General features: G+C 31.5%; 2 protein-coding genes across 2 annotated transcripts; both read right to left on the bottom strand.

The window, feature by feature from the left end:
* Positions 1-767: 767 nt before the first annotated feature.
* On the bottom strand, positions 768-6,775 carry LOC130444171 (uncharacterized). Its single transcript, XM_056779218.1, has 4 exons — positions 6,359-6,775; positions 5,812-6,288; positions 2,056-2,218; positions 768-1,138 (listed from the first exon to the last, which is right to left on the bottom strand). The coding sequence occupies exons 2-4, from the start codon at positions 6,264-6,266 to the stop codon at positions 899-901; spliced, it is 858 nt and encodes a 285-aa protein (XP_056635196.1). The 5' UTR covers positions 6,267-6,288; positions 6,359-6,775; the 3' UTR covers positions 768-898.
* A 1,789-nt stretch (positions 6,776-8,564) lies between these two features.
* On the bottom strand, positions 8,565-14,687 carry LOC130444482 (probable ATP-dependent RNA helicase DDX49). The gene is made up of 5 exons (XM_056779612.1): positions 14,461-14,687; positions 14,134-14,391; positions 13,233-13,686; positions 10,869-11,224; positions 8,565-8,812 (listed from the first exon to the last, which is right to left on the bottom strand). Exons 1-5 carry the CDS (start codon positions 14,528-14,530, stop codon positions 8,613-8,615), a joined length of 1,338 nt encoding a protein of 445 aa, XP_056635590.1. The 5' UTR covers positions 14,531-14,687; the 3' UTR covers positions 8,565-8,612.
* Between the last annotated feature and the right edge of the window lie 791 nt (positions 14,688-15,478).

Below are 15,478 nucleotides of genomic sequence, written 5' to 3'. Positions count from 1 at the left end.
AAACCTTTTGTAAAAAGTTTAATTTTTAAGATTAATTGAAACTGCTAGAACTATAAAATTTTTATCTTCCGTAACCGTAGCTAACACACTTTGAGAAAATCACCTGTCACTAGATGGCGCTGAATTTATCGGTGAATAATACAATCTGTACAAGTGTATTTGATGCTGTTTTTTTATGTGTTAAGAATCGGCCTAAAAACAACAAAAATTGAAGTAACCCTTTTTAACATCATGGAATATATTGGAATCATAAGCAGACCACTAAAACAAGGTTAATCTGTTTTTAATTCTAAACAAGCAGAGCAAATTCCAAAACTATCAAAAGTTTGTGTCTACAGATGTCAAGTCTAACATCCCAGCCTCATGAGATAACAATTAATCTTTAAATATTGGAAAACTTGACGATTCTTATCAAAAAAGGGTATCGAACTTATAGAACACCGCTGTAAAAAGTGTATGGAGCTAAAAGGAGTTTTTCCCAAATATTTTGTTGGGCCAGTTACTTCTGAGACTATCCTCGTATATACTTTCAAAGCAGCACTGTGAATACATGTCAAGTGAAAAAATATAGTTTTTGGGCAAGAAGCTAAAGCTTTTGGTGATTATTTTTGTTTCTTATAATGAAATTATTGCTTTTTCTAGTAAAAACATAGAGTAAAAAATCCCAAAAAAATATAGTACTACAAAAAAACGTTAAAAATGAAACAAAATATACTTGATAATTATACAGGTAAACCTTACAGATAGAAAGATAGTAAACAAATAAAGGCTGCTGCAAAAAAATTAACTAAAAATATTTTGACACCCAAATTAACATTACATAAACCTTAAATAATTGATTTGTTTAGTTTTAACTTTGATATCACATGTTGTTTATAAGTTGCCAAGATTGAAAAAATCAAAGCTCTTTTTTGAACGTAGACTTGAATGTGAATCCGTTTTGGAACATAGTACTTGCTTTTTCATATAAATTGTTCATTGCTAATTTTCTAGTTTCTCCGTGGCCCATTACTGCAAGGGTTCCTCCATCAATTTTTAATACTACCATATATGGGTCCTGTTGAAATAATTCTATATTACATGTATGTCCCTTTTTTTCTAACTGCTCTATCAGCTCTTCCATTGTTACAACATGATTCTGTAACGAAAAATAAGAAAAAAACACTCATAAATAAAGGTAAATGGACCAAATCCGTCTTGGTAGAATAGTGGGCGGCTAAAGGCACTTAAACACATCTGAAATTACCAACAGCCTTTGAAAACCGATCAGGGGCTTTGGCTTGAACCTTTTAAAGAATTCCTAACCATCTGAAGAGAGTGAAAATGCAGTGACTTGTTTCCTCTGCCAGATAGGAAACGCATTATGGCCCCAGTAAATGAAATCTAGCAGTTGCTATTCCTTAAAGCCAGTACCTACTGCGGGTGCAGTCTTACGATTTTTAGAACAAACTTTTGTTCAGGAGGATTTAAGGTCGAGGCTATATTTGGATCCGGTGCCATTAAATACTAAACCGTGTCGGTAGCCTTGGCATCTCTTCTTTTGTTTTTTTCTCATCACCAGGTTTGTGCCGGGTCTTGTCAAAAGCACCGGTCAGAGCTTCGACAACAATAGAAACCAATGCCTTGGGGGTACTGGGCTCCGTGATCCCTGTTAGCCAGGTTTCCCCGCGACACCTGTTTAGGGCACAAGTACCATTCATCCCTAGATACGTCCTAGGATTAAGCCCGTAAAAATGAGCCTTCCCTTGCACAAGTATCAACTGTGTAACGTTTTAAGGCAAATGACGGGCAAGACGCGATCAAATTGATATACTGCTCTTGGATCGTACTCTAAAAGGTCAGTTCCACTGATATACTATAGAGTATATCTTTTTGCAATTTGATTTTCGAAGTAAACAATTCATAGAACGATTATTCAAAATATTGATCACCAAATTGTACCAATTTTAAACAAACCAATGGTTTAAAAGTGCACCAAAAAATAAAAAATGAGGACAGTATAGGGGTTGTGGCGGATAAAGACGTAAAAATAGAAAGGGTGAAATAGTGTTTTACCTCTACTATCGGAAGCCCCAACTGTATATCCGCTTTTAGTGGTTCATTTAAAATCTGCAAGGAACTATATTTTTGTAGAATTTTCTTCATGGAATCATCATCGATCAAATTTTGCGAATTCGAATAATCCTTAAGTGGGTAGATTATATTTTCATTATCAACTCTAAAATGTAATAAATACATAACATACGAGCCCCGTCCGGTATCAATTGGCATACTTTTCAAATCTTTATAAAAAAACGTTTTAGAAGAAAATCTGTTCATAAATATGTTAAAAAGTTTTTTTTTTATTTTGCCTAGAGCATTTTCTCGACAAATACAGACTAGTTTACAACTTATTTTGGACAAAAAATCAATAATAATTATTATACGAGGTGTGGCTATTATATAACGAGATTGATGATATAACTCATTTTATTTATGCTTCTAAATGGTCTTGATTTTAGGTCTCAACTCCTTTTAAAATCTAGTTTCTTTTATAATTTTTCAAAGACAGATGAAAATTTGATGTTTCGACTTATATTATAATATTTTGATAAAGACTAAAAGAAGTCGAAACGTCAAATTTTCATGTCTTTAAAAAATTATAAAAGAAGCTAATTTTACATCAGAAGAGACCTAAAATCAAGAACATTTAGATGTATTAATATATCAAAAGGTTTAAAAAATAAGAAATTTAACACATTTTATTTTGATATTATTTACATTTACTTTATTTATATCACCTTCAATATATACCTGTCACCTACCCCTACGTCGCTCTATGTGAATCTTCCATTGTTCGAAACAGTGCACAAAATCTTTTTCTATCAGTTCCTTCAGAACGCTTGTCGCTTTTTCTTTCACAGCTTCCACAGACTCAAATTTTGTTTTGTTTTAATGCAGATTTGATTCGTTACACGTTATATTACCTTTTCTAACAAGTTTGAGTTATTTTCGATAGCAATCAAGATGTTAATATAAAAATTTTTGCGAGCTTCTTGTTGTTTTGCACATTTTTGTATGTTGAAACTTTTATGTAAAATATGCCGCAAACAATCTTTGTCAATTCATATAGATTCGGCAATCGCAAAAATATAAGCAGACACTATCAAATTATTATAAAACCCCTTTTTGTATAAAAAAATATAAGAAACCATGCTTGTTGTAGGGCAATTCCTGATGTAGTTAGATTAGACTTATCGCTTATTCCTCGATTTTGAAGAATTCCTCGAGCTTCCAAATGTGTTTCGTTAAATAAAGTATATGCCGTAACCATTAGGATTTCTATCTTTCCTCTTTTCGCTAAAGGGGCCGTAATAATAAAATTGGTATGACGCTAATTGTAAGACAAAAACGGATAAACAATTGTTTTATCAAAAAAATCGAAAAAATTGATAAAAACCGATATTCTTACTAGAATTCTTTTAATTATCTAGTTTTTTTATAAAATCAAATTTATTTTGTTTTTCAGTGAATCTCTCAGCTTTCTCTTACGTGACATATTTTTGCATTTTTGTATGTTTTATAAATTTTGTGCATTACTTTATCATAACTACGTATTGTATGATAAAATTTTTGCCTGTATCATATACAGAGGTCGGCGTTAGTCAGTCAACGCTCTCGAAAAATCGGCAACGCTGTCGAAAAAGATTAAACTGTCGTGTTTCAGACAGTTGTGTCTGTGTCATGATCTCATCTAGTAGACTCATTTTTAGAATGAATAATCGATACAAGTTCACGCTTCAAGGAAGAGTTTTGTTTGTTAACGTCGTATCTGCGTACGAACGCGGATTACGAAACTATTTTTACTGAATTTCCGTACTCACCGCTACCAAATCGTTCAACTATGTGAAAACGTACCAGAAATTCTTAAAAAAGGGTTCTGTTGCGGACGCGCCACGTTCTGTACGATCGGTATCTGTAACAACTACGAAAATATGGAAACAGTGGCGCTGGCGTTAGTTGAACAGTTATGTGCATTGTACTGGACCGATCGGTTGAAAAATAATTAAACCACACTGGGGTGTGTGTGTGTATGGCGGGGCACGTATCCATGCGGGAGGTCTCAAGGGTCAGTACTTTTTTGTGGGTTAGGTGACGGGTTAAAGTTCTCGAAATGCTCGGAGATGTAGGTGGGATCCAATATACGCGAACATCCGTCATTTCATGCAGGATGAAAGCTTAGCCGCACTACATTCTTATGTATGTGGGAGTACCTTAATATTCATTGTTCATTGTGACTTTGAATTGATGAAAATTTTAAAAACTAACTTAATTTATTTTCCCAAAGCCTATTGGCAGATATTTGGAAATAAAAGTTTCGCCTTTTTTAGTAGGTTTGTGTAGCCAAAATTAAAAATGAAACCAACAAATTAAAGTAAATTTAAATTAAAATTAAACTAAGGGTTCACTAACTTTCAACTTCTCAGTTTAATTCCTTAACTTTGTGAGGTTATGAGGACAGAATACGTCACGTAGTCTGTATTAGTAGTATTGTTTTGTTTACAACATCCTTGTGCTTTTATTATGAAAATATCCGTGTTTATGAGCCGATTTTCGCCATAGTGTTTTATTTTTAAAACTGATATCAAAAAAACAGGAAAAAGCGATTTTTAAAAGTCAGTAATGTCCTTTAGACGATGGACACTGATAGACGGTGTCAAGAACTTTCCACATTTGTATGACGAAAAGGATCCATACAGGGAATTTCTATTGATTCACCAGTAATTTATTCTTAATTTACTCCATGAACCAAAAAATTGCCACCAACATTAATGTTAATTTTAATTTTGGCTGCATAAACCAGGCTTTAAAGTTAAGTTTTTATTTAACGTAACCTCGAATTAAATTTACTTCACTTATCTCTTGACTGCCTTCAAATAATAATTCATTGAAATAAGGTGTTTTTTATCTAACAAATGTTGTAAGAAATAGAGATTCAAAAAAATGTATAAACAACATTTTTAAACAAAATTCAATAAACTAAAGAGTGTCCTATTTTGATAACACATTCTTTTCTTCTCTTGCATCAAATATATATAACAGTATCTGAATATGAGTACTAACACTTTAGGAAGTGGAAGAACTACAAAAAAGCCTCTTTTGGAAGAACTCTATGTATTTTGGATGCAAAACAATAAGGTATAGAGTCTTGTACAAAATATCTTCTAGATATAGGTTTAGAGTGGTTGTAAAGCCAAAACAACTCCCCAAAACAATCTAAAATCTGAGCATGTTTTGAATCTTTGTGATTTTATTTTAGTTAAGAGATTCCCATTAACCAACGAGTCTAAGAAATACGCCAGGTCTGTTGGTCGGTCATATCATTGTATGGATTTTGATCTCTCGAAGATAATTTCTGACGATTCTCACAACGTGCATTATCAAGAAGTTTTTTCTACAAAGGTTCTAATATGTCAACAATGTATCAGTGAACATTAAGACGATCTCTTTCAAAGGTCTAGATGCTGAGATGGCCCTATATATTAATACCACCAAATAGTAAGTTAACATAGTGGGTGGTCAAGAATAATTGCACACATATGCCTTTGTGATAATACTAAATTACATTCCACGACAGGTTTTCCTAGTCCAGATGATCTCTATATATTGATGATATTACCGATATTATTACTAAGTTTTTTCAATACATTAACAGACATTTTTCATTTAAGAAATTATAAATGACATCTCTGCACTTCAATGTAATATAAAATTTTATAAAATCTTTCAATATATTCAAATTTATGCTTCAATTTTTTAATATAGACTTACCTATCTAACATTTGTCTGGCAGCTTCTTGCTTAGCTACTTTTTTGTTCAATGCCCTTCCTTCAGTCTTCAAATTCATAAAATGACAATGAATAACAAATTCTTGAGTATTACAAATACTCTCCTTATATAGAGGATATGGAACTTGTTTTTTTGCAGCATGTTCATTAAGTAATCCAATGTAATTTACACTTTTAAATGTTTCTGTATTATTATTAAGCGATATTGTAGTTTTAAATTCAACTCCCAACTTATTTAAAGCTTCCTGGGCACACTTATGCTTTGCTTCTTTTTTAGTAAGGGCATATCCATGTGCTATTATTGAACCCACTTGTACAGTACATTTAAATGGATATGAAGGTATTTCAGATACTGCATCTGAATATAATGGTTTTTCCGTTCGATACTTATCAGCAAATTCGTTTAATAAAGAAACTGGTGTTTTAACATTATTCATATTTTTTCTTGAGATTAATACCCTACGAAATATTCTCAAATTAAAATTAATTATAGTGTATTAGGAATATGAATACATTTTCAAAAACTTACTTTGATGTTCTATAGCGTAACGACCAATGACACAATGTTTGGGTTTCCTTGATGTTTTTTATTAGGAGGAATTACTTAACTTTTTATTTAGTTGCCTGATATTCTTGTTAGCAAAAAATTGTATTACCAAAAAATACAAGATAAACTTATGAACTAGTTTTAATTATTGTCCTTATCTCTTATCACGTTTGAATAGACTACGCATACTTATAACTTATTAATCGGGAATAATCGCTTAACGTCATGACAAAACTTGATTGTTTAATTATCTTGGTCAACAAAAACACAAGTGCGCAGGTATAATTTTATTACTAGCTAATTTGTTGGTTACTTAAGTATACGGACCATAAAATTAATACCAAGTCACGGAGCACTGAACAAATCGTATCTGTGATACTCTAATTCTTATCTATACTGCGCATGCTTCATTCGCGCAAAAGCAAAGCAGAACTAACTGAAACGCTCAGAGTGAGAACGATACACTATTTGTTTCACTTAGTCGGAACACCTTCCACTTAAAGGAACGTTTACATGCTTTGCAAACATGGATAAGTATCTCTAAAAACATGCGTGTAAATGCGACGTAAGTTAATATTAAGTAGAGAGGGCGGCATGTAATTGGAATTATACTATTAGAAGAGAGAAAAGAGCATCGGTTATTGTTATTTTCTTCCTTTGCCGTTTCAACCACTAGCAACTTCGAGGCCATGGCGATTCAATCAGAAAACAGTAAAAAGAGATAGAGAGTGGTATACCCATATATGTAATACTTCTATATGGACAGTTCCTATAAGTGGAAGGTGTTCCGACTAAGTGAAACAAATAATGTATCGTTCATGTTTGCCTTCATAACTTTTCTGTCCCGGACATATTAAAAGTGCAATTTCATTTTGAGGCTCATCACTGGCTTTAAGCATCAAATGGCATCACAACTAGCCGCCATATTGTCTTGGGGAACAAATAATACATTATTTACATTAAAATTATGGTTATATTTGTGTTCCACTTCGTCGTTTGACCAAATATTCATTTCAATGAAACAATCAATTTTGTATACACAAATGGAATAAAATTTTTGTTCACCACGATAATATGACAAATCACGTTACTCGGAATGATGTATTTTGACGGGATGACGGGAACGTTAACTTAAATTGATATAGCGTCAAAACGCTTTTTAAATCGGGTATTATATCAATAAAACCTTATATTATCAGCTAATTACTAGTGCTGTGAAAATTGCAATGAACTACAAGCTAAATATTTTATAGTACTTTATCAATAATTTTAACGATATATTTTATGTTCATCGTTCAGAATAATTTACCCAGAAAAGCTAAGAATATAACTAAGCAGTTATTAAACAAATCATTTAGTTGACAACCTTATCTAGTTTGACGTTCTTATATTGCATACTGCATTAATTTAAGGTGGCACTTTAGTCAACATTAATTATACTACGTCATTCGCAATATTTTACTTTTATTGCGGGATCTGAGGGTAAGAATAATGATGATAATGTACTGTACCCAAATTTAAATATACATTAACTTTAATACACGAAAGTAAAAGTTAATGTTATAACATTAATAATTGGAGCCTAATCTTTTTCGTCTCTGTCATCTGTCACCGTCAACGAGGGCTGATGGCCTCGATTGTGAGAAAGACCAGTTAACTGACTGACTGCGTGCTGATTTTAGAAGCGGACGTTACACTTCTATATTCATGTCATCTGAATCCACTTGTTCTTTCAATATTAACTTTAGTTTTATACTTAGTGCTATCTAATCAGTTATTATTTGTGATGATATCCATTTCCTTATGGGTCTATATCATTTAATTTTATGCACTTAATTTCTGGTTTCTCTTTCGCCTCTGTTATCCGTCACTGTCAACGGTGCAACATAGGATACTACCAGACTTTGCCTTAGACAATTTTTTAATTTGGGCACTTTCGAGTTCAAAAAATAAAGTCACAAATTTAAAATCGTTTTTGATACATCACAAGATATCCCTCTCAATTGCTAGATTATTGTACTACTACAAAATACAATGATTTTGGGAACGATAGAAATTTGTACATTTGACTTCACCAATCTCTAACTTGGTCTAACCCTGTACATTCCGACCCTCAAGAATCATTTGTTAGGCAGATTTTAGCTACTTGGATGAATTACTTATTTAAATGTGAAATAATGTACAAGAATTATCGAAGATTTTTTTTTATTATGTACAAAACAATTGAAACAAAACCTTATTCCGATTTCTTCTTTTTCTTCTTTTTGTTTTTCTTTAAAAGTTTCGCTTCTTCTTCATCTGGATCTAATCCTTCTAAAATCCATTTCTTACGTTTATTTATCAAACGTTTTTCATAAAAATCGCCTTCGTCTAACTTGAGGTAAGCCTCACTTTTTGTAACTGTGACTTGAGCAAATATCTTTCCCACCTCTGAATCTAAACAAAAATTCAATTATCAAACTATTTGTGCCAAATTAATAAAAATATGAGAAAATTTTTCATTAAGGAGAGAGTACTATTTGGTGAAAAAAATGTCTAAATCAGTGTTTCCCAATGTGAAGCCTACGCCCCACGAGGAGGAAATTCGAAAATGGGATCGACTCGAGATAAATTCGCTTTCGCTCTGGTCAATTTAAATGCAATGCTCAATTTCGGTACTAAATTTAATTATTAGGTATAATTTCGCTTAATTGGTCCAAAATATCTACTGGGTATTTGGCGTCGTCGAGTAAACGTCCCTGTCTGCCGCAGGGACAACTTACTTATTTTTCGTGATTGGATTGTAAGTAACTGATAATTATTTTATTTTTGTAAAATAAAGAAATAAATTATGAGGACAGTACTGCATAAAAAAATATAAGCAGAGCAAATATTGATATGGAAATGGAAATATTTAATATGATAGAAGTACCTACAATAAAATACATAGAAGAAAATTGAAAAATTAAGATGAAACATAATAAAAAGAAATGCAAAGGAAGTGATGTACGAAGAATAGTGGAACGACTAAATGGAAAGAAATGAAGAACAAAGACAAAAAAGTAATTAAATTGGAGGCAAAACCAGAAATAGAAGCAGCTGATATGTATGGACATATTGTGATAATGAAGACGTATGGATTAATGAAAAATAATGAAGACTTAAGTGATGATGACAAGACAGATACAAAAATCATCAGATACCTGGAAAGGATGAAAAGAGAAGAATAAAATATTTTCAAAATGTATATCAGAATTAATATTTTAATTTATAATATACAGCAGTAGCAAGTGTTTAGTAATATTAAAAAAAATTTAAATACAGGATGCAGTAGTCTGTGAAAAATAAAAGAATACATTTTTCAAAATCTTATTATGTATTACGTATTACGTAAGTGTAATTAATCAACGTTTTAAAATAACACCAGTCAGTTGGCGTCCTTGTTTAATGCACTCTTGCAGGCAAACTCTGACATTGTCCATCTCATCATGATGAATTCTCAGAATTTCCAATCAGATTCTTTCCTTGAGTTCTCAACTGAACGAGGTCGTTATTCTTACACTTTATGTTTCAGGAATATCCACAAGAGAAAAAAATCACATGGTGCGAGTTCGGGTGAATGGGGAAATCAAGAAATCGCTCCATTTTAGGATAACACACGATTCTGGAAAATCTCATTAACAATATTCGTACTCGCGTGTGGCTTCGTCTTGTTGGTATAAAGTTTGATCATTCAATGCATGTTGAGGAATGAAGAATGACTTTAACGGTAACAAACTGCCCTCTTTCATTTTTTGAAAAAAATGGGCTTATGAGGACATGGTATACTAAAATGTTACCTTGACTGAGTTGAGGGATTATTGATGAAATTGATGAGGGTTTTGATCATCCAGTACCTGAAGTTTCGTTTGTTCGTAAATCCCGAGAAATGAAAATGTGCCTCGTTACTCATCATCCAGAGGTTGTGAACAAGTTCCTCATTTTCTTCAACTGTCCCCAAAAACGTTTCGCAGAATTGTTGTCAGGCAACAAAATCGTTTCCGTCCTATTCCTTCACCACTTGAGTTATGTAAGGCTGATGGTACAAATTTGACCTCAAGATCCTTAGAATAGACCTATCGGAAATTCCAAGATCAGCACTCTGCAGACGAGCTGACTTTTAAGGGCTTCTTCCTATAGCACACATGCTCAACATTCTCAGGAGTTTGAATGGATTTCATACCTCTTTTGCTCATTGTTCTATTGATATTTTCGAAATTTGTCACCCACATATTTATTGAATTTACAGTAGGCACTGGCTGATTGCTATTAACTTCAACAAAATGAGCACTACAGCTCATCCCACCTATTTTCTACGTTTTCACTGTTATTTCAAAAATGCAGGATTGACTGCTACACCCTGTATAAATTATATTGTTATTAAAGCAATTTTCAAACAAAGTTGACCATATTAAATATCTTTTGACTCTATTTAATTTATTATAAGACACTAAAAATTTATCTATTTCCTCACCTTCAACTTTCCACTCAACCAATTTCGTTTTTATGTGTTCTTCTATAGATTGTAATAATTTAATATCATAAGGAGTAACCAATGTGATAGCTTTACCCCCTCTACCTGCTCTTGCAGTTCTACCAACTCTATGAACATATTCTTTGGGAACCTTGGGGACTGTGTGATTTAAAACTAATTCGACAGTGGGGATGTCGAGACCTCTGCTTGCCACGTCAGTTGCTATTAGCATTTTTACAGTATTGCTTTTAAATCTTGCTAAAGCTGCTAGACGTTGTTGTTGTGGAATCATAGCGTGGAGAGCCACATTTTCGAATCCTACATCATTTAGTGTCATTGAAAGTACTTGACAGTTTCTACAAAATAGAATAGTTACAACAAATTGTAACACAATTATACTTAATATTATTCCCTGCAAAATACTCTCCATTACAACTAATACATCTGCCCCACAGGTTCTTTCACTATTTGGAACATTTTTTGTATTCATCTATAGAAATGACTGATAGCCCCTTGTGCTTTTTTCACCTTTACAATTTTGTATTTATGTAATATGAGTTTTGCTCGTAGGTTGAATTTATTTTTCTTCTCTTTAACGCTTCGCTCCTCGCTAGGAGTATTATCAAAATCATTTTATGTAATGATTTAAAAATGTGGTTTAAACTGCACAAAACATGAATTGAAAATTTTTATTAGAATTTTTTTTTAAATATAATAGCTTATATATCATTAAATGTCTAAAGTATTTAGACTGATATCTAATGTTACATTTCTTGGTCACATTATGTGACATAATTAATGACATTTTCAGCAAAAATTTTCTATTCATGTTTTGACCAGTTTAAACCACATTTTTAAATCATTTTACATATAATTCTTTTAATAATTCTCCTAGTAAGAGCCAAATGTTAAGAGAAGAAAAATAAAATCCAAATTTTTATTTGGATTTTATTTTTCTTCTCTTGATTTTTATCAACCTACAAGAAGTAGTAAACTTTAGTGTATAATTTTGTCACATCCCACTATGAAAACGATCATAAACTAGCTGGCAAAGACAAGACAGACAGACAAGACAAATTTTGTGCATCTTCCCCTTTTTTTGTTTTTGCCTAATTTTTCTTTCCATACTCCCTTCACTGAAATTGAATCTTTCATTCTCAGTAAATGACCCCACCAACTTAGCTGTCTTTGCTCAATGAATTCCATGAGACATGATTTCAAGATCTTGTCATATTTGATAATTTGTTAATCAATTCTTTTTTGTAACTCCTCTCATATGCTCAAGATATTTTATCTCTGCAGCTTAGAATGGAATTTTTTGTCTACTAGGGAGAGTCTATGTTTCACATCAATAAATCAAAATTGGTGTATTAATTGCTTAATAAACATTTACTTTTGAATTTCTCAAAACTTCTCTTTTATTTATCAAGTAGTTAACTTATGCTGTAATATGTAATTAAGGCATTTTTAGTTCTCTTGGCAATCTTTGAATCTTCATTGTCTGTATGTTCAACTTCTCTTCCAAGGTATTTAAATGTGTGCCGCTAATATGGTTTTTTCCACATTTATCCCCGTCCCTAACCGCTTTAATGTTTTGTTCCAGATATTAAAGTTTTTTCTGTAGATCTTAGATGTTTTTTACAATATCTACATATTATCAGCATATGCTGCCTCAGATATTTAGACTATTTGTAGGTTTTATATTCAATGCATACTTTCTTTAAGTTGGATGAGCATATATTTATTAGATCATCTATATTAATGTTGAAAAGCAATGGACTGAAGTCACCACCTTGTCTCATTCCTCTAAAAGAAATGGACTCCAGCTACTACCTTATCTTACTCCTCTGAAATTCGGTTTTTACCAATAACATGGTTGACGTTACATTTATATAAGCTCATGATTGCATTTCGTAAATCAACATCTATTTTTCTTCTTTTCAAATTTTAAGGCATCTGTCCCATTGGTACTTCCATTGTTTGAAACGATTTATATACTCATCTGTAGAAATAGTTAGCAGCTCCTTCAATTTTGTGGAGTGTGTCTTTTCATGTATGGAAAGTCACACCACCATTTGCATTTGTCATTGAGGAATAACCAGTTCCTTGTCTGCCACAAGTCAGGTTTTTTCTGATGAACACTGTTGTGTAGTATTCTCAACACAAATGTCATGTATTATATCCTTGAGAGAAAAAAAACAAATCTTGTAAAATTATTTTCATTTCAAATGCTTTTTTAATTTATTATATAATTGATAAATATATTACTAATTAGAACTATGAAAATTGTTTTAATGATTTTAAAAAACAACCACCAATACAATCCCTTTAAATGATCATGTATTCTTGCTGTACAATACTTACTTGCAAGTATCTGTAAAAATCATAATATTTCCTTCTTCATTGTTACTCCTAAACTCTCTTATTACTTGGGCAAGATAGGCGTCCTTAATATCTTTAGGACAAAGTACATAATATTGTTGCAGTTCTTCAACTGTAACAGCATCAGATATAGAAGGAGCTTCATAAAAAAATAATTCTTTATTGCTAACTTCTTTTAATTTTTCCAAAGTATCAGTAATTGTTGCAGAGAAAAAGAGATTTTGCCGATTTTTGGGTAATTCTTTGAAAATTATTTTAATCTGCTCATCAAATTGTCCGCTTAGCAGCCTGTCAGCTTCATCTAATACTAAAAACTTTATTTTTGATAATGAAAATGTTTTGCAGCTTTCTATGTGATCAGATAAACGACCTGGTGTGGCTACTACTATATGCGGGCGTTTAGATAACTGAATACCTTGTTCTACCATATCAATACCTAAAATTACATTAAACTATACACTGTAAAATATCAATTTCTGTCTATTGCTGAATCATTATACTGACAATTATACATAAAAAGTGAGTTTTGATAACAAAGTCGGAGACCCCAAATCCCCAAATTAAGTATGTTCCAATTTACCTTTGGTCTTTAAATATGATAACTTAGTTATAGAAACACACATTAGACAGTGTAATTATGATTGTTGATGTAATGAACAGTATGAATAACATGAATGGATTTATAAATTCTAGGCCAAACTAAAAAGTCAAATGTTGAACAAGAAAAGATGTTTAGTATGGACAATTTCTAAGTTATAAATATATCAAATGAATCATTTATTGTAGACAAAAGCATTTAAAAATAATATTTCAATGAATTTGTTGATCTAGTAACTGTGAATAAGTTGTATTACTAAAAATGAAAATAAAATTGCTTAAATACCTCCTACTATAACACAATGTCGCAAGTTCATTAGTTTTCCAATAACTGCAAATTGATCTGCTATTTGATATGCTAATTCTCTGGTAGGTGTTAAAACTAATGCGAAAATTCCATAAGGATCTTCACACAACTTTTGAATAATTGGCAATGCAAAGGCCAATGTTTTACCACTACCAGTCTTTGCTGCTCCAATACAATCATATCCTTTTAAGATCGCTGGAATACAATTTGACTGAATAGGTGTAGGGATTTTTACGCCTAAAAATAATAATTTTAAATTATAATACAAATTAATAAAATACACATTAAAAAATCAACAAGTTTTACCTATTGTTGCACATTGTCGAATTATCCAATTATTGAGTTGCAGATCTGAAAATGTAATTTTGTCTGTCATTTTATAAATGGACTTATTTTCTCAATATAATTTGTATACTCTGTTTATCATTGAATAAAAAGGTTGTTTTTAGGACTTTTCCAAACTATAATTGGATTAACCTGATCATAACCTGAATCACAGAACATATAACCACTATAAAAAAATCTGAATTATCAGAAGGTAATCCGGATCACGTTCACTGACATTCGGAAACTAATCGAAATAAATAGTTCGTTTTTCTATGGAAATTTTTAATCTTTGATTACTTCAATTACTTTAATTTCCTAAACGGGGAATTTTGTTTTGTATTTTTTGAACCTTAAATGTTATTAATCCCATTACTTTGTTATATTTGATTAATTCTTATGAGCAGCGTAATTGACAGATTACGGAGGCTTGCGATCTCACTAGTTTTTTGGCTTTTCGACATAAAATAGCTTATTGGTTTAAAAAGTTATAGAAAATACATGCTTGTTGTTAAATTGCGGATCACTGTTCAATAGTAATTATTAAAACATTTAAACTTTTTTACATGACTGAATTAAGCTCTATAAATATTTAAAAACAATGAAATAATGAATTAAAACACGAAACTAAAGTAATAAAAATGAAAGGTTGTTGTAGGTTAAATTTTGAGTTTAAAATTTCCACCGAAAACAGAATGTGACGTTTGGAAACTGATCAAAATCTTGTTCTAAGTAATCAACTGATGTGATAGGTGATCTACCTGACCCCGGACTATAGTTGACAAAAACCCTGTAGGTTGATTTAATTTAAATTCAGTTATGTTAACAACTAATTACTAAAGTCATACACACATATTGGCATGTATTGGTTATCATACTGCATTAAAATGTGATGAGACCTTCTCCATAGACAACATTTAAATGCATGTTTATGGTATTGATATTCTTTAATTAATCCAGCCAATATTGGATAATCCACAGAACAAATTTCTATTTCACA

This window comes from Diorhabda sublineata, chromosome 5 (assembly GCF_026230105.1).
Source record: "Diorhabda sublineata isolate icDioSubl1.1 chromosome 5, icDioSubl1.1, whole genome shotgun sequence".
Classification (NCBI taxonomy): Eukaryota; Metazoa; Arthropoda; class Insecta; order Coleoptera; family Chrysomelidae; genus Diorhabda; species Diorhabda sublineata.
This window is presented reverse-complemented; position numbering and strand designations above follow the sequence as displayed.

Bases quoted from the DNA above. Each gene is read 5' to 3' on its own strand.
- LOC130444171 (XM_056779218.1), bottom strand. From the start codon at position 6,266: ATGAATAATGTTAAAACACCAGTTTCTTTATTAAACGAATTTGCTGAT. The intron at 2,219-5,811 runs GTAAGTCTATAT...ATTACATTTTAG, and splicing joins GCCAGACAAATGTTAGATAG to AGTTGATAATGAAAATATAA. The intron at 1,139-2,055 runs GTAAAACACTAT...TTTTCGTTACAG, and splicing joins TGGGGCTTCCGATAGTAGAG to AATCATGTTGTAACAATGGA.
- LOC130444482 (XM_056779612.1), bottom strand. From the start codon at position 14,530: ATGACAGACAAAATTACATTTTCAGATCTGCAACTCAATAATTGGATA. The intron at 13,687-14,133 runs GTATTTAAGCAA...ATGTAATTTTAG, and splicing joins ACATTGTGTTATAGTAGGAG to GTATTGATATGGTAGAACAA. The intron at 11,225-13,232 runs GTAAGTATTGTA...TCTATTTTGTAG, and splicing joins ATTTTTACAGATACTTGCAA to AAACTGTCAAGTACTTTCAA.